A 26365-nucleotide genomic window follows, 5' to 3' on the forward strand; every position below is an offset into this window, starting at 1 on the left:
AAACTCGCAAAGTCGGTTTGTACGGCAGTTGTCGCCCGAACAACTTTTAAACACTCAGTCAATAAAACACATATTAATGATTTTTATATATATTTAACATATACCTACGTATATCTGTGACATCTCACACTTACACACACAAGCATTCAAACATTTATAAAAATGACTTGAAAAATTTAGACATCTAAACAATAAATTATTATATATACATTTCTCTTACAAAAAATTAAAATAAGTGTAACAACAAATGTAAAATATTTCTTTAATGAAAATAGAAACCTTTATCTAGATATGCAATTATTTTAAAACTTCCCTAAAAAAATATAAAATATCATCATTAAAAATTAAAGTACATTTCCCGTTAGAATTTTCACGAAATTCAGGTCAGATTTTCTGTTTTCATTTTTTATTTACGCTGCGCTGTGATAAATGAATATGAATGTATTTATTTTTTTCATTTGAAGAGCCTCTCCTTAACGGGATTGCTCTGTATATAATTAAGAGGAAATCGATATTGCAGAATAACGTAAGATTTGATTATCGAGACTTAACAAGATTTCATAACTAGAATAACTTAATGGTTATCTTCATATTATTAAGTAATTTCAATGTTTTAATCAAATAATCATATTATATTTTCATTTTTACGCCTTTGTTGTAGATATTTCTATTTTGAATTTTGAATAATGTCTTTTTAAAGTATGTTATAAAATATACGATTAATTTATGCCCTTAAATATTTTAAAGTGAGTTATTTGTTTGTTTAATCGCATTTACTTAAGGATTTAATTGATTTTAAATTGCTGTCTAAAAAATTATTTCCGTTGATAATTTAGTATAAGCATCAACTTCATTTCAGGTTTATTTAGACTGTATCTACATTTTATATTTGCTTAAGCTTTTGATTCTAAATTCTGAAACTTCGGAACCGATTTTAAAATCAATTAGAAAGCTACTTTATCCAGAAGTAATATAGGCTATTAATCATCACGGGTAGACGAAAGGAACTCTTGCTGTTTATATAGTTGCATTTTTATTGACAGAACGTTAGTGTCTCTAGCTTTAAAGACACGTTTAAATTACCATTTAAATGATGAATTTAAAAATAATATATTTTAAAAATTAAAACTAACACACATTCGAATAGATTATAATTAAAAAAATACATCTAAGCTCATGTCAAGAGTCGTAAAACGTTATAAATATAAAAAATATCCTCGTCTTCTAATTAAAATTAACCCCTAGCCTATTATTATTTTTCAGCTAAGCCTCATGCCTCATGGGCTTTATATATACGAGTATATGTCACGTGACATATCCCGTAACAACGCTCTAATATGTTATTTATTTCTGCGTCACGCTCGTAAATCGTAAGGTAGCGAGAGTCTGCCTCACAGTTTAGATTGAGAGCGCGAGCGCGCCAACGTCGTCGAACGAACATTTTTACGCGCTCTTCGGGAGATTGGCGTGAAAATGCGTAATGTCAAATCGTTCGATTGATATTTTTTGAACGTGATTTGGTAAATTTATGTGAAGTGTTAATTGCATGGATATCATCTGTGAAATAATTTAAAAAAAAACTTATTTTTAACGAAATTTTATCTACTTATATTTTTTGTACATAATTTTTCCTATTTCGAATACTTAGTTATACAAATTATTATGTACGAAAACAAAATTCCATATAAAATTCCTAATACACTTTTATTTATGATCTGTGATTAACAAATACAACTGGCTTTTTTGTGCTATAAATAAAAGAACAAATTAATGTAAAAAACCTTTTTAAAAAAGCAGTAAGTGCTAAAATAGACACTCAACTACTAAAAATATACCTACCTAAAACCTTAAATAATATTTTTTTGCGTAAATGTAATACAGAAAAGGTTATATTTAAATAAAGCGGGCCATATGTACATATCTAAGTAAACAATTACGATAAAACTGAATCGCGTGCAAAACTTATAAAAAAAAACTGCGCCTAATTTTTTTTTGTGATTATACACATTAATAAGACGTGAGTAAAGTAATGCTTAATTTTTTTTTTTCTTTATGAATATGATTAATGACTAAATATTTGAATAAAATTATTATTTTACTAACATACACGTTCTTGTAATTAATTATTGTGTCATAAATTCAATGTACTAAATTTGAAAATGTCGCAGGTGATAACATTGTTTCACGCCTTTTTATTAATAAATTACTCCATGTATAATGACCATTTTTCATCAAACTTTTTTAATTTACGTAGCACTATTACTAGCCTTATCTGCGCCAATATTTATGGAATATAAAAAAAGTTAAAAAAACAGACAGATTATTATCAATAGATATGAAATAACTCATATCGGTTCTTGGATTAAATTACATAATATAGAAATGCATTGGATATAATTTATTAAAATAAATCTGTACCTGAAGGTCAACTTGGCTTCAATGTCATTATGTGTGAGGCTTTTATCACCTTATCTACCAAAATTTTTTGTTATCACCTCACTAACTAGGTTACACGAGCTACGAACTCATTCCTCGTTTAAAGACCCTTTATAAAACTTTATATTCTAAAGGTTCGTTTATCTATGATATCAGTTTTAAAACTATAAATCATAATAATCATTCGTTAGGTATTCTGCACGGTTTCGCCTGCGTTAACCATGCGTTTATGAAATTCCTCTCGGCAGAATCGACATTCCGAAGCGGTGGTATCTTCACATTGACCATAACTAATTTAGTAAAGGCTAATTACGTTTTGTTAATTATGACGATTTTGTGCTTTTGAAATCTAGTTGAATGAAAAAATATTGTTTAAAAAAATATATCTATTTTGATTTTGATTTTATGTTTACGGCCGCGCCTCTCAGTCGTATATTTATTGCCTCATAACTTTTTTAGTAAGCAGATTTTTATTTTTAAAAACAAATTCAATATAGAACCAGTAAATTCTAAGATTAGTAAGTTTATATAAACAAACTTCTAGACAGATAATAATAAAATTTGCAATATCATTTTATACCGCAAAACCATTATTCATTAAAAAAAGGCAAATTGGACAGCTTATATTCTATTAAAAATAAAATATTATAAGAAAAAAAAATTAATTTTGTAGTTATTCTGACATTAAATTTTAATTAAATTACGTTGAATATTTAATAATATATTAAATCTTCAATCTTACCGACTAAGCTACAGGTAATAATCAATCAATAATTTAACTTAGAGGAATAAATTTTATGAACATAATAATAAGTGATCGTTCATACAAAATTTATAGTAATTTTATAGTGTGCTACTTTCATATTGCAGTCTCAAGAAAATAGTGACCTATCGCCTTCACTTAGCTTAGCTACGTCCTTTGACTAATTAAATCCTAGTAAATTAGAATATCTGTCTAGCTTTCAACTGCTCAATTTGAACACGGCGTTCAACTTGTTTTTATTGTTTTTCTACTAGATTGGCAAACAAGCATAGAGCCCACCTGATGGTAAGCGATTACTGTAGCCTATAGATGCCTTCAACACCTGAAGCATTGCGAGCGCATTGCCAACCCTATCTCTGATCCTCCACAAGAGCTCTGGCCCCACCTTAATTACTATATAAACACAATCAATTAATTTACTACATATTAATCGGTTAATAAGCCTGGCTAAGTGACCACGGTGAATCACTATTTTCTTAACGCGAATACATTTTGATGTCTCATAAAACCAATGCACGTACGAAGTATAAACTTTGATTGAATACTGTCATTTTTGCTAACGAAACATACTGACAAGTGGTCTTTATGATAACATCGGCTCGACGAATTAATGCAATCTACAACTAATTTTATATCATCGATGACATAAGATAGAGAGGTTATTACAGGTGAATTATTTATCTGATTGAATATATAAATATTATTATTCTAAGCCTACAACTACCAAATAAAAATTATATTTTACGATTATCAGAAAAGTTTATATTAAAAAGAAATATGTTACAGCTAAAGCATAATATTATTAGGCTCGAGATTTTATTGATGGTAAAGATGCGTATGTAAAATAGCATAGTATTTCGTACAAAATGTAAGAAGGTTTATAAAAGTGCTTTTGAAGCATACTAGAATAAAGTCGTTTTTAATTTTACGTGTATTCAAATTTATTAATTTTAGTGCCGTTTGGTGTCGGCTGAGTAGAATAGAACCACCCCCTTTCTTCCCGTGGGGGTCGTAAAAGGTGACCGAGGGATAAACCTGGCTCAAAATCAGCAGGGTCCTGGACAAGGAAAACTTCATTTGAAACCCGGAATGGGGTCTCCGTCAAGCATTCGTGGCATAACTTTGAAATGTGAAAGACTTCTGCAGCCAAACTCGCTCCACACGTATCGACTCGTCGTTTTCGTAAAGAGTATCCTAGGCGTTTTCCTGAAGAGTATCCTAGGCGACACAGTGTCTGTCTGACACTGTCTAAATCGTCTGCAATAGACGGACTAAGGCCAATGATTGTAATTTAATTGAAATGTAGAAATTGTTTGATTGTTCGTAACGGCTTAGTCCATTTAAACACTTATAGAACTTTAGGGTTAATATTCTGTCTCCTAAAATAATACAAAAGCGGAGCAGTAGATGCAGGCAAAGGTGCGGGGAACGCATAGTCTACTTTAAAATGATTAAAATTTTGATAGCGCGAGATATCACCAAATTGAAATTACGAAAGACAAGATAACAACGATAAAATGGGCCAATTGCTAAATATAATAAATATTACAAAGGCCTCCTCGTCTTCAATGCCCTAGCAAAACAGTTTACTCGCCCTGATTCGAAAAAGGGACCGAATTTTATCTCCTATGTCAATTTTGGAGCTTCTGCTCACGGCATGTTCATAATAAATGCTAATTTCTGACAATCCTTCAGCTTATATGCGAATATCGGCTTAGTCTTTTATCGTCTGGTTTGGGTTTGTTATTAAAACAATTTATTATATTTGTTACTTTACTTATTTATTGTTGACAAGTGTTCTAAAATGTATTTTGCTGTCATAGTATAGTTGTACCCGTAACTTTTGCCATTTCAAAGTACGTTTTGCATTCCATTTCATAAGAAACAATACTAAATGATAAAAATGTTTATCCTAGCTAGTATAACTCAAACTATGTCAACTTTCATTTTAATTAATTTAATAGTCACAAGGTACTTACCGACATTGAAAAAGTTGTAGCTTTGTATTCAGCATTGATGTTATTATAAGCATATAAAAAAAATCTAAATATCTTTATTCAGAATTAGACCTGTTGCATTTTTTTATAAGAATTAAGAGTAGAGGAAACACGGAGTTATTGTTAAAGGTAGTCTACCTTTGTAAAGGTTGAACGACCCACTAATAGGTACTTTATAAAAACAGATTCTCTAGTAAATCGAAAAAGGTGATTTAGCTGTTTATACTTACGCTTAAGAGAACGCTAAAGAATAACAACAGGTAATTGGTCAATATGAAGGTTCAATATACTAATATTTTTCAGCGTATAAAAACATACTTGTAGCGAAGCGCCGGAAAATTGCTTATACCGCGTTCTTTAGGCAAACAGTGCGAATTCCAAGGTGATAACTCATTAACGAAATACCCGTATAAATTCTTTATCTTCACACGATATAGCGTATAATTTTCTTGTTCCGTATTCACATATCTCATATATCATAGCGTCGACACAAAATAATTGAGATCAATGTGTATTAAAATCGATCTAATATTACCATAACGATTAAATTGTTAAATATTTTACGAATTCTACATTGTGATTTCACCACTTGAGAACGATAAATCATGATCTAACAACCCATCGACACCCGCAGCTTTAGCAGCGTAACGATGTATTTTATTCCATATAAATCTAGTGATAATTGAACCGAGACCACACCTAAGAAGATCTACTGGGCCCATTACAATAACATACCTAATCACGGAGACGGTAATTAAGGAGGCACAAAACCAGTTTAAAAGAGGATAAAAACTAAAATTTAAAATACGTTGCTATTTTTATTGTTATTTTTATGTTGTAATAAAATTCACAATGTGACATATACTATCGACTAGATTACTTATTTTTTACTCTAACAGAATCGACATGTTTAAAAAAAACAAAACTTTGTTATTAAAGTCTAAATTAAAATAGTCGTAAAACGAATGTCAACAGTTTTGTATTATCTTAATAAATTTTCAATATTATATTGTTTGCTTCCGCAAAATATAAATAAAATTAGAGTCATGAATAAGAAAGAAAAGAATAATATATCAAAATATCTATATTGATATTAACATCAGACAACTCGTAAAATATATAAATAGGACGTGTATTCGAGTGGAACATATGACTATACTTCTATGTTCAATTTCATAATACATTTTAACGTATGCGTATTCGCAGCCATTTTTTGAACCACATGAAAACCATGTAATATCTTGAAACCATTTTAATGGCGAACGGCTTAGTGATTTATTAATTTCCGAAAAAAAAAAACATTCTGTAAAAAATGTATTGGTAAAGGTAGTGGTTCGTATTTTATGAGAGAAAAATAATCAAGTGCGGTTGGACTTCCGCCAAATTCGCTCGGCCGTCCATTCAAACTCGTCATTCACGCGCGGTGATAGCAATATTGTGAAACAAAATTTCTAACAAGTCTAACTAATTACTCTACTATATGATGAATTTGTCGACATATTTTTTTAAAAAATTATCCAGCCTCATTATTGTTTATTTTATGATTATATATGTAAATATCTTGTATATTTTGCGTGCTAAAATACGTTAATTTATTTAGTTTTAGTACAATATAATTGAGTTTGCTCGCAAACGAAAAAAAAATTTCAATTATATCGACGAGTAATACAACGTAAGTAGACGAAAAAATAGTCAAGTAAATACGTGTTATCAAAGATTACTCAAAATTTTTTTATCAGATCTCGATGAAATTTAAATGTAACCATATGATAAATATCAGCTTTCGGTTAAATTAAAAATCATCAAAATCGGTACACCCAGTAAAAAGTTATGCGGTATAATATAACGTCGACAAAAAAATTGTCAAGTAAAAACGCATTAATAGATATATAAGTCGAAAAGTAATTATTAGATCTCATATAAATGTAAATGGGACCAAGTGTCACAGACCACCTTTCGATTAAAAAAAATTGTCGGAATCGGTCCACCCAGTCAAAAGTTCTGAAGTAACATACATAAAAAAATATACAATCGAATTCAGAACCCCCTCCTTTTTTGAAAGACGCTTAAAAATAAGTTATTGTTATAATTTTTTTTTTTAATTAATTAAAAATCATAAGTTATACCGTTCAAAATTTATATTATTAACAGTACAAAATAACACATTTCATTCAACTTTTGGGAATTTAATGTATCACACAGAAAATTTACAAAACTAAATTTATCAATTGTGATTTGTGAATTTAATTATATCTTTGACTATTAGCGTCAATGCTCTACGTACTCTCATAATTACGACAGAAGTGCTACTTGATATTAAAGCTATGATTATGCTGAAATATAGCACATCTTACTAATCTATTTAAAAACGGACAAACACTGTTGATCGAAATTTGTCTTCAAAGGTCCAGGTGTATACAAATATCTAAGACAATGTAGTGTAGTGATCACAGAAAACTATTCTGCTAACGGTAGTAGGTTGCGATTCCCATTCGTGGCAAATATTTGAAAATATTTGTTTGTCGCGATGTAGCAATTCGTGTCTCTTTTGTGTTTTTATTGTCGAACCTTCATACATTAATAAACGCTTCAGCCTGTAATATCCCACTACTGGGCATAGGCCTCTTTCCCCATATAGGAGAAGGATAATGTAATAAATAAATAATGTCCTAAATTGTCGTCTTTATATTGGTATATTGAAATGAAGGATTATAGTTAATTTATTGACCGGCATAATACTAACGTAGAATAATTTACTAAGTCACGGTAATGTTTTTTTATGATTTCTTTTATTAGAGTTAGCTTTATACATACGAATGTAACGCTTCAGCCTGTAATATCCCACTGCATAGGTCACTTTACCCATGTAAGAGAATGATCAGAGCTTAATCCACCACGCTGCTCCAATGCGGGTTGGCGGATATATTTCCTACTATGAGTAACGATCGCTATCAGGTGTACATGATAACAACCGGGACCACGGCTTAACGTGCTCTCCGAGGCACGGTGGGGAGACCCACAGGGACTGCACAAACACCCAGACCACGGCAAACACCTGTATACGGCCAATACAAATGTTTGTCATGTGCGAGGATCGAACCCGCAACCGCCAGCGCAACACGTACAATCCATGGCTGCAACCGTTGCGCCAACGCGGCGTCTAATACATAAATATTTTGGGATTTATTGAGCGCGAGGGTTTACCATAACTTATTATTGTTTAAAATATTATGTAATAATAATTAATACAACTGAATAACAATAAATATACCTTATATTCGAATATAAGACTCAAACAAAAAAAAATGTTAACGATTGCTGATGACAATTATTCTGTATTCAGCACTGAAATTGAGATATTTCAGAAACAAAATTCCTGTCATCATTCATTCATTCATCATTGTGTTCATTGTTATGTTATTTTGTTATTGCTAAGTAAGAATTTAGTATATACACATTATATAATAAAATATAGTATTTACGCAAATATAGTTTGCTTTTTATATCTATGTATTTATACAAAAAAAAACAGTTATTGTCGCAATAAAAAAGTTATAAAATGATACTTTTTTACTAGTTTATATAAATGATTGGCGGATATTTTTTCACTCGTATCTCCAATAGCTACTAAGTGAATTCGTGTTAAAAACCGTAAAGTTCGCCCTTATAGATAAATTGATATGCGTAATTTTACGTGTTATATTTAATATTCGTATCAGTCATCGTACTATTAGATAATGATATCTTGCAAACTTAGGTATTTACATATTTATGTATGACACGATCTAATAAACGATTCGCTTCGTAACAAGATATGTTTTATAAATAACCATGAAACTAAATCTAAAATCGTCAAAGGAAGCAATCACGATGCTTTTCTATTAAAACCAATGACGCACATTACATGGCAGTTCTCTAATAAATTTAAAATCAATAGATACAATTTATTTAAAGATGGCACGAAAAATTATTTATACACACATAAAAAAAACTGTAATGGGATTACGTCTACACGTAGAAAATTTAAAAATAAAATATTGCAAGGCGAGGGTTTGCAGTTGCTGTTATCGGTATACACAGCAAGGCATTAATTTGAAATATATTGCCTGTCAGTTTTACCGATTTTACAGGTTTTACTACACCCACAGGGTTTGCTGAATACTTTTGAAAATATTCAAAGTATTATTTTTAACCTTGGTCATACATCACATTCTTCTTAACAATTCTACCTTAAATGTTTTCCAATATTTTTTAAAGTAATAGATAGTTCAAAGTCTAATAGACAAAGTCATAGAAATACCTCAAAATAAATAAAAAATTGTTTGGTTTATCTGCGACTTGCCCTTGGTAAGGCTTAGACTAACATACATCATACATAAATAACTACAAAAATGCTACTAGTATTCTGACTTGTAGTAGTTGAATAACGAATGTATAAATGCGTTTGCTTGTTGATGTTCATTTTATTTATTTATTTTATTTTAAAATTTCAAAAACTTACAGCTAAGTTACAAATATATAAAAAAAAAACTTTTTTTGTTTGATAATGAATGTTAAGCTAAAATAAATAATTTTTAAAATGGGACTTTTCATTTCTTAAAATACAAAAAAAAATTTTTTTTTAATAAACACAAGTTCATATTTTAGATTTCGTTTAAAATGTCACAATATTGTCATCAAGCACGAGTTAAATCAAAAATACAAATACTAAAGTACTATGAAACATTAATAGATTGAAATAGATTGAATTGCAAAAATTGTCAACCAGAGTTATCAAATAAATAAAAAAATCGTTGTAAATCGTTGCACAAGTAAATAGACCAATGTAACCCACAGAGGATTACATTGTAGAATCTACTTAAACAATTTTAAAAACTGGCAAGGCTAATTAAAAACATCGTAATATCGGTTTTTTAAAATATTGAAATACAAAAGAACTCACTATTTTTAATTAATTTTATTTAGGTCGCGCATCTTTCACATGTCGTCGAGGGAGAAACGCGACTTTTATGAGTTTCTATATATTTTTAATTTAAAATTCTGCTCTTCTTATTTATTATATTTTATAAATTGAGTATTTTGTTTAATCTATTTATCGTCTGTCTTCAAAATTGGGATCACGTGTTTTTTTTTTTTCGAAAAAAAATAGCTTACATGTTGCTCTACAACCTTCTCTGTCGACCAGAGAAAGTCACATAAAAATCGGTACTGCCATTTTGAATAATAGAAAGACAGACAAAAATTTTAAAATCGTTTGATTGGGTTTTAGTTTTATGTAAATAAGCACTTAAAAAAATACAGTTATTTATAAAAATAAATGATAGACATTTCACTGTTATTTATATGTATAAATAAATCTTCAAAATTAATTTTAAAATATATTTTCTATATTAAACTAAGAAATTAACTTAAAGGTAAAACGGAATTCATTTTCACGAAATCAATAATCATTTATAATTAAATATCTAAATTCTAAAATTGTGCATCTATTTTTACGCACATATTATTTTTATTATCTTTGCGTTTGTTTACTCTGCCTCGTTTTATTACCAGTCTGCTATCTTCACGATCGGTAAGAATGTGAAATTACAAAAGGACATTATGATGCCAAGGTTTGAGTCTAGCATTTATTAATTAAATAAGATGCAAACTGCTAACGAGTCGATTTACGTGAAGTAATAAAGTGTGACGCAAAATAAAATTATAGCTCATTTATATTAGAATTTTATTGATTATTTATTTTCTTTGACGACTCGATAGCACAAGTTCACAGCACTGCTTATGGCCATATAGACATTTGCCGTGGTCGGGACATTTGTGCTTGTGTATTGTTTCTGGACCCTCAACGTAAGAGTAAATTTTCTGGAGAGGCTTTTCTTTATAAAAAAAAAATATTATGGCTGTCAAGAATATTTAATAAGATTTTCCTGTACTATAATACATATTATTTTCATATAATTCTCAATAGTTTAAGCTTTCGATATGAACCTGTTAATCAACTAAATCATTATACATAAACTGTGTCCTACGGTTTCACACAAGTTAATAAAATAACCTATACCCTTCCTTGATAAATGAGCTATATAACACTGAAAGAATGTTTCAAATCGGACCAGTAGTTTCTGAGATTAGCGCGTTCAAACAAACAAACAAACTCTTCAGGTTTATAATATTAGTATAGATATAAGTAAATAAATAATAAAACAACACGTAAAAAATATTTGTACAAACACAAATATCCATCCCTCGCGGGAACCGCAAATCATCGATGTTTTAGGCAACTACTCGCACCACCATACCGGAGCGGCTGTCAGGGTATATAGATTAGCGAAAACACGTAATTGAGTGCATGTGTCTATACCTTATCAGACAATGTCAACCGAAAACATTGGGCATTTGTGATAATTAAACCCTTCGTTAACGATACAGCAAGTAATAAGTTATAGATATGAAAAGTAATTTCTCAATTTTTGTTTTCGATTTTTGGTCATTTTTTTTTTTTCTTCTTTGAATACACACTACTACTATTTCAGTTCGTGTAAATTTGTAAGCATTAAAATATACACCTGATTGGATAATAAAAAGTATTAAGGTTATCATTGCTATTAAGAAATCGTAAACTTTGATATCGATAACGCGTTTTCCCTATTTTCATACAAAAGAAATTTATTGTTGTTAGCGAAAAACTTACCTCAACATCCAGTAAGACGTAACATTTGATTTTACAGAATTTTAATAATTTTCGATGTTGTAAATATTATATTTGTGCTAAAGAAGAAAACAAGAATATATGCACACAGTGATGAAAATAAATACTTCGTGACAGAAATACAACATTTTTAATAAGAAGATATAATTTTCACGGCTTTAATATCCACGTATATCAATAAACGTTATTCTTAAAACATGATAGTCGATAATTTCACAGATGATAAACATCACTAATTCAGACTAAGAAAATAAAAATAGTGTTAAACAGTTTACGAACAGTTCTTTGCTGACAAATTAATATTTGTTTTGTATAAGGAGTGAATATTCTAAATAAGTTGGTGAACTGTTAAAAACATGGCACTCACAGCAGTGATTCTTCTCATGATCATCACGACCGTAAGTATTTTGAATATATATGTATATACATACTATAATAATATTGAACCAGAACTTTATTGTAGTGATTTATTACATCTTTTCCACGACTGACTCCAGTTTGGTTTTTACAGCTTAATAGAAATAAATATAATTCACTTGATACGTTTTCTTTTTGTCTGGTGTTATGAAAGCTGATATGGCGCAATCCATATATATATAAAGTGTATATATCAATGTGCCTTTGATACACACAGGCAGAATAAACAGAATAAACGTGGTCACTGCTTTACGGTTACGGTTTTGACATATTCCATTTAATAAATTTGATCATCTGATGGGTATAACTTCGCACTCTAATTGTTCCGTTTGTGGAGTAGTAGAGGATGCCTATCACATTTTAATGGAATGTGTTAAGAACATAATCAAAAGACTTCAATTTTTTACTAATGAACTGTTTTGTACTAATGTTGGAGAATGTTATAGTATTTTGTCTACACCAGAATCTAGTTATGAAAAAAACTATATAAATTGGTGGATGAATTATCATAAATAGTTCCTCAAGATATCATTATGTAACTATCTTAATATGTATGTTTAATAACAGAGTGATATTATAGTCGGCCTCGCAGCAAAACGTTTATAAAAAAAGTATATATTGGTACTATTTAAAAATCTTAAGAATATTAAATAGATTTTTTTTTGTTAAAGAATATCATACTAGACTTGACATCATTATAGGTTTTAGTTAACCTACTTGCATCCGGATCATGATTATATCCGGATTTATCCGCATCGTAATCCGGAATCCTGTGTAATGGAATACAAACCGAGGTAACTTCATGTTCGTGCACTGAGATATTATTTAAACCACGTTTAGTGCCTATCAACCTTGTTCCATTATAGTTTGATATACTATTAAAACAAGTGTGTACCTAACAATCATTGGATACGTGTAAATCACGACAAATTACGATCGCGTCTAGACACTCAATTTTAAGTCATTGTAACCTAGTGTTGATTAGAAATTTAGCGAACGCCATTACGTATGTATATTTTGTCAATTTGGGTCAACTGCCTCATTGCATTTGACACCTATTTTAAATGGTCAATAAAAATCCTAATGCATTTTATTTTATCATTTCAATACTCTTAATTTTTGTTTCATCTTAAAGACAATCGATGCCTACGACAAAAGATTACAACTAACATTAAGAGCATATTTACGTATGCTGCTTCATTTGCCTGTCGTAAACTTTGGCATTGAAATTGTTGGTTCATTTTTAGTACCAGGAAATCAACATTATCGTCAAATGGCGCGGTGGATATAAAGCGTTTACCAAGTATTGTTTTACGAGCCGCATGACGTTTGTTTTAACTATATTTTTGTGTTTATATAATGAAGAATGTTGGCGCCGTCACGATCGCCATATTTACTTAAAATAATCTCACGCACACGCTCTGCAAATTATTTGTCTTCATTTTCAGAAAACTTGTTAATTACCAGTACTAATACATCAAAATTACACAACAATCACATGATTATAAATAAATATATTTTGTGAAATATATATTTATTTATATTTGATGTCTTCCTAGACGTATCCGTCGACAGCGACCAACAATTCAAAACGGTGCTCATTCAGAGCCTGAGCCTGAGCCAGGTTCTTCGGAACTGGCGTTTGGCGTCAAGATTTGACAGCAATTCGTCAGTCTCTGACGAGCAAGTATATCCTCTGAGTAGCAAGCTTCTCTCACATCTCGACAGATACGTTAGTCGTGATCAGGTGATGTTTCAGAACATCTCTGTACCATAGGTAGTATCCGCCCGGTGTGCGTTTACCTGAGGTAAGCTAAAAATAAAATGTCTGTTTTGGCAAACGAGCAGACTCCGTGCCTCCCCAACACAGGCAATCCAGGCAATATGCTCTGTACCATCACGCGCATTGAAGTCAACAACTAGAACCAATGTCAGAGGCAGAAATCCGTAGTAAAATTCCACCATAATTTTCATAAATTGAAACTTATCCACAACAAAACACACGAGCTCACGCCATTTTTGGCGCGAACTTGTGGAGGCCTATGTCCAGCAATGGACTGCGATAGGCTGATGTGTGTGTGTGTGTGTGTGTGTCCTCCTAAGGCTTACCGCTCGCTGCTAAAAGAGTTTCGCTGATTGCGGCTATGTCGATATTACAGTGATTAAATTATATAGATTCACAGGCTAAAAGTGCTGTCTTTCTTTCAAGACAGTTGTTGTAGATCGTAAAAACGGATTATTGGAAAATTGTTATTTTCCAATAATCCGTTTTTACGTTCCACGCAGTTAAATTTCGATTTTTATTGATATTTCGTCTATTTCGACCGCTTTTGGTGTCCAGACAACAGCGGTTTGCTGCTTGGGTTTGTATTAAGGCAAGTTTTATTTAGACTACTTTTTTTTGGCCGTGTCTGTCTGCTTCTCCTGTTGGAAAACCAGTGCTACCCCTAAATAGGGCTGCTTTATTATTCAGTGAACTTCCGAACCAATCCCATTGTCTCAAATGAGTTCCGGAACAACCATCACCGCCCAACCGCTACGTGCACAGAGGACCAGTTAGATATCAAGCTTACCAGCTTAGTCCCCACCACCAGCCTCCATCGCTGCACGACTTGTGCTCAAATTTAGACTCCCTGCTTAAGGAGTCAGCAACGCGGGAATAGATAAGGTTAATTAACGCTTGCGCGTACGTAAACCCACTTCTTAGTCTCTTAATATTGGTTATCAGTAGAGCAGAGAGCCGCTAGAATCATATAGTGCTAAAAGATGCAGCGACTGGCTGCAAGCCTCTCCTGTCCCAACATGCGGCCTTTCAGGCACATCACAGGTTCTGTAGCGCCACGGTTGCCGGAGTAGTTACCATATCTGGTAATGCTTGCCGTTCGAACCGCTGCAGGTACTTTTTTATTTTAGAGGATCGGCCCTTTGAGGTAGGAAATGGATAGGGATAGGGACATAAGGGAAGAGTAGAGGATACTGTTGCCTCAAGAATGCACAGGTGAGAGACAACAGTAGCTCGGGAAGCCGAGGTCACGTAGCCGTATACCATAACAGAATCACCGGAAAGGCGAGTCGGTAGGAGTATGCCTAACTTGGTAAAAATTTGTACTAAAGTAAAAGTAACACTCAAAAAAATAAAAATGGTACCACACGATTGAGATTACTGAAAGCGATACTGAGGGATCAAAAAGTGGAACAATTACATTATATTTTGGTACCTGAAGAACAAGAAAAACTCAAGGTAGACATTTCGAAGGCAGGAAAATTATATAAAAAATAGCAGGGAAAACATGGACCAACAGAGAGTTAAATAAAAAAGAATGGAAGGAAATATAGGAGGCTTTTGCCAAAGGGCAGACAAACCGTGTTGTTGGTGTCGACGACTCGGTAGAATCGATAAATTAAGTTAAACATTATGGTAAGCTGTCTGAATAAAGGCTTGTCTTACTATATATCCTACTCGAAATCTGGAGCAGCCCACCTCGAGAAGTACCTCGACCTTATAGAAGATCACAGCTATATAATATTGTTTTCAAACAGTGCTGTGTTCTTGTGATTGTCGGCAACGCGATTCCGATCCTTGTGGTGTTACCATACGCTTGTTTACCCATCTAATTTTATTAAAAAAAAAAAAAAAACGTCATCATAAATACCCAAGGGGCAATCGTATCCCATCTATAAAATAAATATAAAATATTTTTTTTAAATCTACCATGTTTGCCTTTTTCTAAATAGTTCGTGTTCTTTTCTGCCTATATCATATTCACATAAAATAAAAACATTTTTATAGCATAATTGTTGATAACATTAATATATAAATTGTTAATGTTATTTACATTAGTGAAATAAGCGCATTGTTTATTTAGTCTTATTAAGACATATTTAATGATAAAACAATAAATAGCTAATATCGTGACCATGCACTTATTACATAATTATTCACATTGTTATATTTTACATATTCGCGCTATTCCAATGACTAATATTACGTTGAATAATAAATACGATGCGACCCAGTTGTCTTGGTTCTATGTACGGTGTATACATAATTTCTTGGTCAACTCCTTAGTCCTTTTGTTTCGTTTGTCTATTCTTAATGACTAATTTAAAATCTTATCTATCTGATTCAATTGTTCATTTGACCTGAATATTCAGCTTCATGAGTTTCAGGCATTTTAATAGATACCTTCCTGTTTTATTGTTTTGAAATACTTTTGAAACAATGAGACGCTATTTTTAGGTAATAATAAATCAAATGTCTTATTTGAGTCTTCAAATAAGTACATAAAGCAATCACGATTGAAATCTTCCAGAAATGTCCTGCGTGTAATTAGACGGAAACTAACCAACCGACCCACTGGGTTCTCTGAATGATTTGACGTATCGATAAATATTTCAAGCTTGCTTCGCTGAATCCAAACTGCGGAATTACATCCGAGCCCAGAGTCAACGGCGCTAATAAATTTATAATTCCGACGGAGTAAACCTCATCGTATATGATAATGGAAAGTCAACGACTGGTCTAGTAACACTAATAAACACGACATCGTCGTAATTCGTAATGGCTTGGTTATTGTTTTAATTATAGATTTGTCCCGTGTTATATTTGAAAGCTTTTGATTTCGTTTCCATTGTTATAAAAAATATTTTAGATTCAATTAAACATTGTCTTTATTTATACATTATAAACGTTCCGACCTTGCCCAAGCCAAGACCTGCCATAAACGACAAACAATTGAAAGTAATAAAGACACGTACGTATAAACGTCTTATAAACCAACGGATTCCTCGGGAAAATAAGTTCTTGGCATTTTGTGCTTTTAAGGAAAACGGTGAATCAGCATGTACTCTTAAATATGATTCAGCAACTGTTTTAAGTAACATTTAAATAAAGTTCGAAGATTTGGGATCTCAAATACAGTATATACAATTTCTGGAAGCTATTATTTCAGAAATAAAAACTTTCCAATGGAATATTTTATATGCTTTTAATTCTATATACCTACTTATTACTAATGGGTAAAAATTTACAAATATTTTTCTTGCTTTGTTATTTAGTTTAAGCCGTATAGTTATGGGATTTAAATTTAAAAAGAAAAAAGTTTCAACAAACGTTGAAAATAGTTTCGTTGTAAGTTTTTCTTTTTGTTTTTTTTTTTCATTCGATAAACATTTAACATTTTCTTCAATGATACATTTCTTCTTCTTTCTTTCTTAAACTAAATGACAAATAACAAAAAAAAAAAATGTAATATAAAAATAATCCACACAATTTTAAATTACACAGGTTAAAGGAATGTTTATGCTAATAATGTTATTGGACAAACTCGCAACACTATCACAGAATCAGATAATAATGATTAAAATATTTTATTGATCTGTTCAAATAGACCGGTGTATAGTAAAGTGGGCGTATTGTACCGCACCCGATTGTAACATGAATGCTTTCGTTTCATTAAGAACTGGTTTTAAGAAGTGACACTTAATTTCGACCTCCCTTAACTAACATATTGATGTGATTCAAATCTAGTGACAATCGACAATAATAGGCTGCCTCTGTCACGGGTAGTATTAACTTTATTATTTATTGTTAATACAAGATACATTTTATACTTTACCGAACTATAGTAATTCATTATTTCATATTGTGTGCTTGACAGTTTTAAATATTTAAGAGTGTCATTTCCAAATTATTCTTTTATACCACAGCCTACCTACTCTACTACCATGGATATGACTACCTCGTATGTGATCCTTAGACCTTCTAGAAACGATTCACGTGCTCAATTTAATAATCTGATGACACATACTGGAGAAAAGCTATATATGATTACAAATATAATTTTCGTTCTCTAACTTTTTTTTTATAATTTCAACTTTAAAAATTAATCAATCAATAATAATCAATGTATTACTTGAACTTTCTACTATTAAAATATATTTTTTATTCTAATACAAGCTGACCTTCAGGCGCTAAAATAATCTTTAAGTTTTCTGAAATTACCAATCTACATAATTTTTCTTTCGTTGGGTACTTTCTCTAAATACTAGCAAAAAACACGAATGAAATATGTTAAGTCGTTCTCAAGTGATGAAATTATTAAGGGAAATAAGGACTACATTTTTAATCTAGCTGTGCCGGCGACTTCGTCCGCTTAGTATTTAACAAAATAGTTATTGTCCAGTTCGCATTTATAAAAAAAAAACTAAAATAAAAGTAGCCAATTTACTCCTTATTATATCCGCTATCTGCCAGTGAAAGTCCCGTCAAAATCAGTCCCGTCATTTTAGAGATAAGCCGGAACAAACAGACAGACAGACAGACAAAAATTATAAAAAAAGTTATTTTGGTATACGTACCGTGTATACATAGGTATGAATTTGGTAAAAAGCGGTTATTTTAATATTACAAACAGACACACCAATTTTATTTATTTGTATATATATCGTATCAATGGTAAAAAAGTTTACATAATATCGCCTGCGTATATTTCTAAAATAAAATTATTTTAATTGACCTTCCTTTCATCAAGATATTCATTTCCTTATAATATAAACATTCATATCAGAGCTTAAAATATCCAGCAATTATTGAATAACACGTGACAGAAATTGAATTATGTATTTTCCGACACGATTTCGTCACCTCGTTTATTTTTTATTAATTATTTTGAAAAAGTTACTAGTCAACACATACGTACTCGTAAGTTAAAAAAAATAATAATTAAAAAGAAAAAAAACAAAAAACCCGCCTGCGTGAAGAACAACTATTAGAAAATCAACTGAAAAAGCTGGAACAAAATAAAAATTCAATACGCACACAAAGTCAGCGAAATAAATAGAAACAATATCAAACATTTTGTGCTGTACATTTAAAATATATTAATACGGTAGTCTTTCGAAACTTTATGCAACGTCGTACATAACATGCAGTCGGAGACATGCACAAAGAGAGAATGATTTGACTTATCCTTCAATTTCATGCCTCCGACTGCATATTATCTACGACGTTGCATAAAGTTCATTAAAACAGTTTACATCATGTGGTTGATTAAGTAATTTTTTAGGGTCAAGAGAACTGATAGCAAGCCCGGAGAAAGATCTCACTCTGCTCAAAGCAACGTAAGCCTGACCTTTAGCAAATAGGTGACTGCTTAAGTCAACAACTATTAGTTTTAATATAATGAAATTATTATTAAAATTATTTGTTTGTATTTGGTATTATGTATTTGTTATTGATTTTATTAATGTAATTGTAAATTGGTGTGACATTTATTAATTTTTATTTGTAATTTTAATTGTATGTTATTTTTAACCATTGTATTTTATTAGAAAGGCTACACCCCGAAGTTGATCGTCGCCTAGGAGGCGAGTTTGGCATGGTATAGGCGTGGGAATGATCAAAGTCCACATTTTTAAACTTTAATATTGTATTTCTTTATTAGTATTACGGTAATAATAATCATGATATACCTTTTTTAAATCCTTGTATTGTGCCCTTCAATTTGATACCCATATTGTAGTATTCGAGAAAAAAAAATTTTTTTTCATTAACTACAATGGCTTCGCGCAGCCGCCATGTTTGATTTTTTTTAATGTCACCTATCTAAGAACACTTGGGCAGCTAAGACGAACCAAACGATACCTCAATTATGTAAATCCGTTCAGTATTTCTGTAAATATGAGGTAGTAAAGAATATTACATACAAATATACATACATACAAGATACGCGCAAAAAACATAACCCTTCCTTGGCAGTCGGGTAAAAAACGACTTCAATTTACATCAACAGGTATAGTATATATATACAATACATATTGTTGTATATAACTTAAAAACTGTTCATCAGACCTCGTTCAAATTTAAAGGGGATGACATGACAAGCCGAAGTTTTCGAATAATCATCAAAATCGGTACACCCAGTAAAAATTTATAAGGTGACATACAAACAAAAAAAACGAGTTTGCTTTAGACCACACGACTGGAGTAAAACTTACAAAACGTAACCATCCCTCTTTCTATCTTCACTAACTTAAATCTCCCTCTCAACTTCCATTCGCCTCGCCCGATAAGACTTTTCGTAACGCTCTCGTCATGAATTCAACATCTTGCTCCCCAAGTCAAGCCTGCGTAAGCAAATTTTACTCCTAAAATACAGTAAAATTGAGAACATCCTTCCTTTTTCTTAGTTGGTTAAAAATTTGTTAAAGATATGAAAAGCGTGTTGTTGTGAGGAAAGTGGAAAAAATATCCTAACGTTGAAGCAATTAAAAATTCTTTTGCATGTAAAGATGGATGCTATTTCAGTACCGTTCGATACGAGATTTAGCTGTCGTTATCTCGTATTCGGCCCATAAAATTGACATTACTATCAACTAATGTTCCACACGCATTAGTGTCACAGAATGTTACGAAATGATGTAACCATCGCCATATGCATCTTGGTATTGACTTTGTGTGCTTTTATCACACGATTCTTAATACGTCTATTAAAGGCGATAAATGTTTTTTATTTTCGACCGACTTTTGAAAGGATTTCATTGGATATGTTATTGGATAAGTTATTTAATGTAATTGCTATTATTCTATAATGTGTCAGTTTTTTAGCTGTTCTATTTATGTAGTATTTAAGTCAATCAGTCTTTCACAAGTTGATTTTTCTTTTTCTTTTACTCTTAATACTATTTTGTGAATTTCAAAATTTTAGAGTCAAAATTTTGACAGACATCTTAAATTTTTATTATAAAAATCTTAAGTTTTAAATTATTTGTAAGTTTACAATACTATATTCGAAACTAGCTTTGCAGATAGTTTACCACTTTTTATTTATTTTAGAGGAAAAACTAATACACAGTAACTACTCTATCTATAATTTAAACAAAAACAAAAAAAGTCCGCGTGTGATTCACCAGTTCCAAATATAAATTAACGTTAAAATGTTTCGATGCACTTTAATGATAAAATTTAGTTTTTTTACATTGCAAGTCAGTGATGTTCGTATATATTTAAATTTTCGTTCAAATTCTTTATTTGAAATTTAAATTTAAAATTCCAATCACTTTCTTAAGAAACTCAACAGCCAACAAGGCTACTTCCATTTGCGACAAATTGTAATGCAAATAGAAAAATTGTTGTCATACATCATGTGTGCAAATATATAAGTGACCATTGCAATTCAGGGTAACTTTACACTTCTATTAATATTTTTTTTACAGTTTTATGTTTTGTATATGTTTACATATATAAATTTCTCCATCAATCATCGTGATATACCGCAAATACCCATTTCAAATGTAGAGACAGTTATATATTTCGTAAAAAATGAGAATTTGTACTATCATAACTGAAATATTTTCAGAAATAAGGTATATTCTTGCACATGTGGCGACGCGTCAGTCAGTAAAAAATGGCTTTGGAAAATAAGAGAGAAAATCTTTTTAAATAATGGCTTTCAATATAATAAAGCTTAATGAATTATCTTTTACAAATACTAGCCTCCATAGGTAACAGTTAAAAATATACTTACTTATAAAAGAAAACCAAATACAACTATGACCAGTGTTGAATTAAACTGGGTAAAACCATGAGGTAAGTCGAATTTAATTAAACTCAAAATATATAAATTTATATATTGATGAAAAATGGAAACTAAAAAAAGTAATGTGACCTGTAATTGATATGTAAGTGACGATTTCAAACAGTTTATTTTTTTTTAATTTAATAAATCATAAATTCTGTAGTGATGTATGTATAAAGTATGCGATAAATGGATTACGAAAATACAACATCGTCAGGATTATACCCATAAAACATTTTTTTTTAAACATTGATTTGTTTTCGTTTTACCTAAATATTTTATATTACCATTCATATTTATATTATACTATTATCTTGGCGCCGCGTTGGCGCAACGGTTACAGCCATGGATTGTACTCGTTGCGCTGGCGGTTACGGGTTCGATCCCCGCACATGACAAACATTTGTATTGGCCATACAGGTGTTTGCCGTGGTCTGGGTGTTTGTGCAGTCCTTGTGGGTCTCCCCACCGTGCCTCGGAGAGCACGTTAAGCCGTCGGTCCCGGTTGTTATCATGTACACCTGATAGCGATCGTAACTCATAGTAGGGAATATATCCGCCAACCCGCATTGGAGCAGCGTGGTGGATTAAGCTCTGATCTTTCTCCTACATGGGGAAAGATGCCTATGCCCAGTAGTGGGATATTACAGGCTGAAGCGTATTAAGCTAAGTTTTTTTACTTGAATTTTTTGTAAATATTGTTTATCGACATAATAAAAAACTATGCAGTGGAACATATGAGTGTGACACATCTCGTAAGACAAAGCAGTAACCACCAAATTCCTCTAACAACAGTCGCAATCAATGCAGGAGGAATCACGTGAATCACCTAGTTGTAATATAGAACTTAATTCTAATACATTGTTACGTAAAAATAATACAGAAAATTGATACATTTGGAACATTATGGGCACTCGCCCGGAAAGCACTACGAATCATTATCTTAAATTGCGGCCTTAAGAATAGTAAATGCGAGTGCAGTTCAAATTGTAGACATTTGCTACGCCTGCCAATATTATGTTTCACTCATCGCTCGCCCACAGAGCAACGATTTATTAGATCTGTGATCATACACACAGCTCTAGCTGAGCCTCGGATTTCATATGCAATTTAACAAATTAGTATTAATAAGACTTTATTTTGAGACCTAGACAGCTTATGTGTTAATTTACTGGCTATATTTACTGTGTGCAGAAATGTTAAACAAATAACTTAATTCAATGTTGAAAAATAAATTTGATTATGTCTATTAAAACAATCGTGTAATCACAGTAATTTGTTTTTTATTTATGAGTTATCGAAGAAAAGAACGAGCGTTATTTAAAATTAGCCATGCCCACGACTTCGTACGCGCGGAATTTAAAAAAATGTTGTTCAGTTTGCAGAGTTACAAAATAAAAATATTTTTGAAATAAAAGTAGCCTAATTTACTCCTTAATGCATCAGCTATCTACCAGTGAAAGTCCTATCAAAATAGGTCCAGCGATTAGCCGGAACAAACAGACAAACAGACAGACAAAAATCGTAAAAAATGTTATTTTGGTATATTTATCGTGTACATTCATATGCATTTAGTAAAAAGGGGTTATTTTAATATTACAAAGAGACACTCCAATTATAATATTTGTATAGAATACAGATACATTATTCATACATCGTTCATAAATCTGTCACTCAATTTTTCTATTTAAAATTTAACAAGCAATAACGTTGTTCCAAATTGTTTTTCTACAATTGTGTTTGCTGGCAAACGAAAAAAAATCGACTTCAATTACATCGACAAGTAATACAACGTAGGTAGGCGAGAAAATAGTCAAGTAAATACGCGTTATCAAAGATTACTCCAAAAGTTGTAATCAGATCTCGATGAAATTTAAATGTGACCACATGATAAACATCAGCTTATCAAAATCGGTACACCCAGTAAAAAGTTATGCAGATTTTCGAGAGTTTCCCTCGATTTCTCTGGAATCCCCTCATCAAATCCTGGTTTCCTTATCATGGTACAAAACTAGGGATATCTCCTTTCTAACAAAAAAAGAATTATCGGTATTAAATCGGTATATCCAGTAAAAAGTTATGTGGTATAATACAACGTAGGTCGACGAAAAAAGCGTTAAGTAAAAACGCATTGTTAGATATAACTCGAAAAGTAGTTGTTAGATCTCAAATAAATTTAAATGGGACCAATTGACACATACCACCTTTCGATTAAAAAAAATTGTCGAAATCGGTCCACCCGGTCAAAAGTTCTGATGTAACATACATAAATAAATAAAAAAATACAGTCGAATTGAGAACCTCCTCCTTTTTTGGAGGTCGGTTAATAAAAATAAAGAATGAAAATATATTCACGAAAATTATTAACAAATTGTTTATTGTGACCTTTGAGCTCTTACAAATCTTATAGGCATTTCAATCGACGATTTTAAATTTTAGAGCAGCAAAACAAAGAATGAAATACAATTCAACTTTCCTTAACATTTTTCTAAATTGTTGTCGAACATATAAAATACTGCTCTCAAATACACAAAGAAAACACGAGATGCATTTATTCCTACATTCGTAGCTATAAAGTTTCTGAGCGTTGCCGGCGGTCTCTCGATGACATCCGTGTAATAATGCTGACGTGTTAATCCGTACTCTGCGCTGTCGTAGAACATCTCATGGGAATGACCATGGCTAATATAATTCTGCAAAGGATGGTGACTGGCACTTCGCTATTTTTAAACTTCTAGAATAGGCTTTTAATAAATGTTCTATTTTTTCATCTATCTATTGTTTAACTCGATCAATGTTGAACTTATGAAAAGACATACAAAACTCGGATGTAATTTGTATATCGGTATAGTTTAAGTTTTTATAATATTAATTTTAATACCCCAGACAATATATAGCTCACAAAAATATCTACAGCGCTAGTCAAATGCAAATAAGGATTTTATTAAACAGCTACTTTGTTAACATTATTTTCGACTTAATAAATAAAATATAAAGATTTTATAGATGTGACTAATCGGCAGTTTATATATACACACTTAGATATAAAAAGATTAAAACTTTTAAGAGTAATTTCTATTATTGCTTTTCGTTTAAGTGTTATTTATTTATTTAATGTTTGTTCCAAGGTGGTGGGCCGCGAGGACGTGTTGGCGTCCACGGCCACCCGCGACGTTCACTGCGGCCGGCGCCTCGTGTCGGGGCTCTTCTCCCGGCCGCGCCTGCCACTGGGCTACTCCTACGTGACGACCGTCCCGAGCGGTGCCTGCAGACTTAACGTCTCAGAAATCGTAGCCAGCGAGAATTACATAGGTAAAAATTACCACTAATTTTTAAGTTTATGATACTACAATTATATCAAGTAATTTTGTTGATAAAATCCCAGGTAAATTACAAAATAAGACTAATTGAGACCTTCGAAGTTACTCCATAACGATTATCTTAGATATCTATCACGATATCATTATCTACGTAACCAGATGTAAATGATAATGTTCTTACAACCAGGTGCATACGATAAGAAACAAGCGTTCCTAAATAGCAGTTAGTCTTAATAGGATGTTGAAATGCCTTTGAATAAGTCACGACAAATTAATGAAGAAAATCATTACAAATTAGGTCAAATTTAAAGAAATAATTTCATAGACTCGAGGTAGGTTTGATTGAACTCGGTCGTACCAGTTCAATTGTAGATATACTTAGTGGTAAATTAGCAACGAGCAGATGTTGCATTCAAGGCCGTCTATTAAAGCTTTTGGTCACATAGTACCAGCCAATAGGTATCAATTTTTATTAAAGCTATTTAGTTCTCGAATGTTGGGGCATTCGAGATTTTAATAGAGAGATGAAGAGCACAGTAGTGCAAAGATCGATGTCGAATCGATTTAAGGAATTGCAGGCGTACAGTTCTCTGGCGCATCGCTTCAATAGAAGCGCCTACGCTGCAAATTGCGAGATAAATGGCAATAGCCGCCGTTACAATTGGCGAGTAATTATTTGCATGACGCACTGCAACCGCTCGAGGATCCCTATTCGCTGATTATTCCGTAAACATTAAGATCAATACCGTAACCAATACTTACCGTACCAATAATTATTTAAAGTATTTACTACACGATAAATTTATTTCAGTCTATTTGTAATCAGTTTTGTGAAGATTTTTTACTTGCTTAAAAATTAATATATTTTAGTTGTGTTACTGACATTAGTTGACAGTTTACTTATTTCTAAATTAATTAATATTCTTTTTTAGCACTAAGGGTATCTAACGGCACATACATTATGAATGGAGAATTTGCCGTAAGCGCTCCAGGCACATACGAAGCTGCTGGCGCTCGATTTTTGTACACTCGATCTGCCGGTCTCGATAAAATATTTGCTATGGGACCTATTCAGCGTTCTATCGACATAATGGTAACAGTCAATCACATTACAATATACTAGTTGACCGTTTTGAAACATTATA

At 31.5% G+C, this 26365-nt stretch overlaps 1 protein-coding gene across 1 annotated transcript in view; it reads left to right on the top strand.

Moving 5' to 3' along the window:
- The first annotated feature begins 1359 nt into the window (after positions 1 to 1359).
- The window catches only part of LOC123661901 (A disintegrin and metalloproteinase with thrombospondin motifs 9-like), a 30842-nt gene continuing 5836 nt past the window's right edge, over positions 1360 to 26365 (top strand). The window contains exons 1-4 of the mRNA XM_045596836.1: positions 1360 to 1477; positions 12125 to 12303; positions 25029 to 25212; positions 26153 to 26313. Coding sequence (XP_045452792.1) covers positions 12262 to 12303; positions 25029 to 25212; positions 26153 to 26313 — 387 coding nt within the window. The 5' untranslated portion in view covers positions 1360 to 1477; positions 12125 to 12261. The remainder of the gene's footprint in view (positions 1478 to 12124; positions 12304 to 25028; positions 25213 to 26152; positions 26314 to 26365) is intronic.

This window comes from Melitaea cinxia, chromosome 17 (genome assembly GCF_905220565.1).
Source record: "Melitaea cinxia chromosome 17, ilMelCinx1.1, whole genome shotgun sequence".
In the NCBI taxonomy this organism is placed as follows: Eukaryota; Metazoa; Arthropoda; class Insecta; order Lepidoptera; family Nymphalidae; genus Melitaea; species Melitaea cinxia.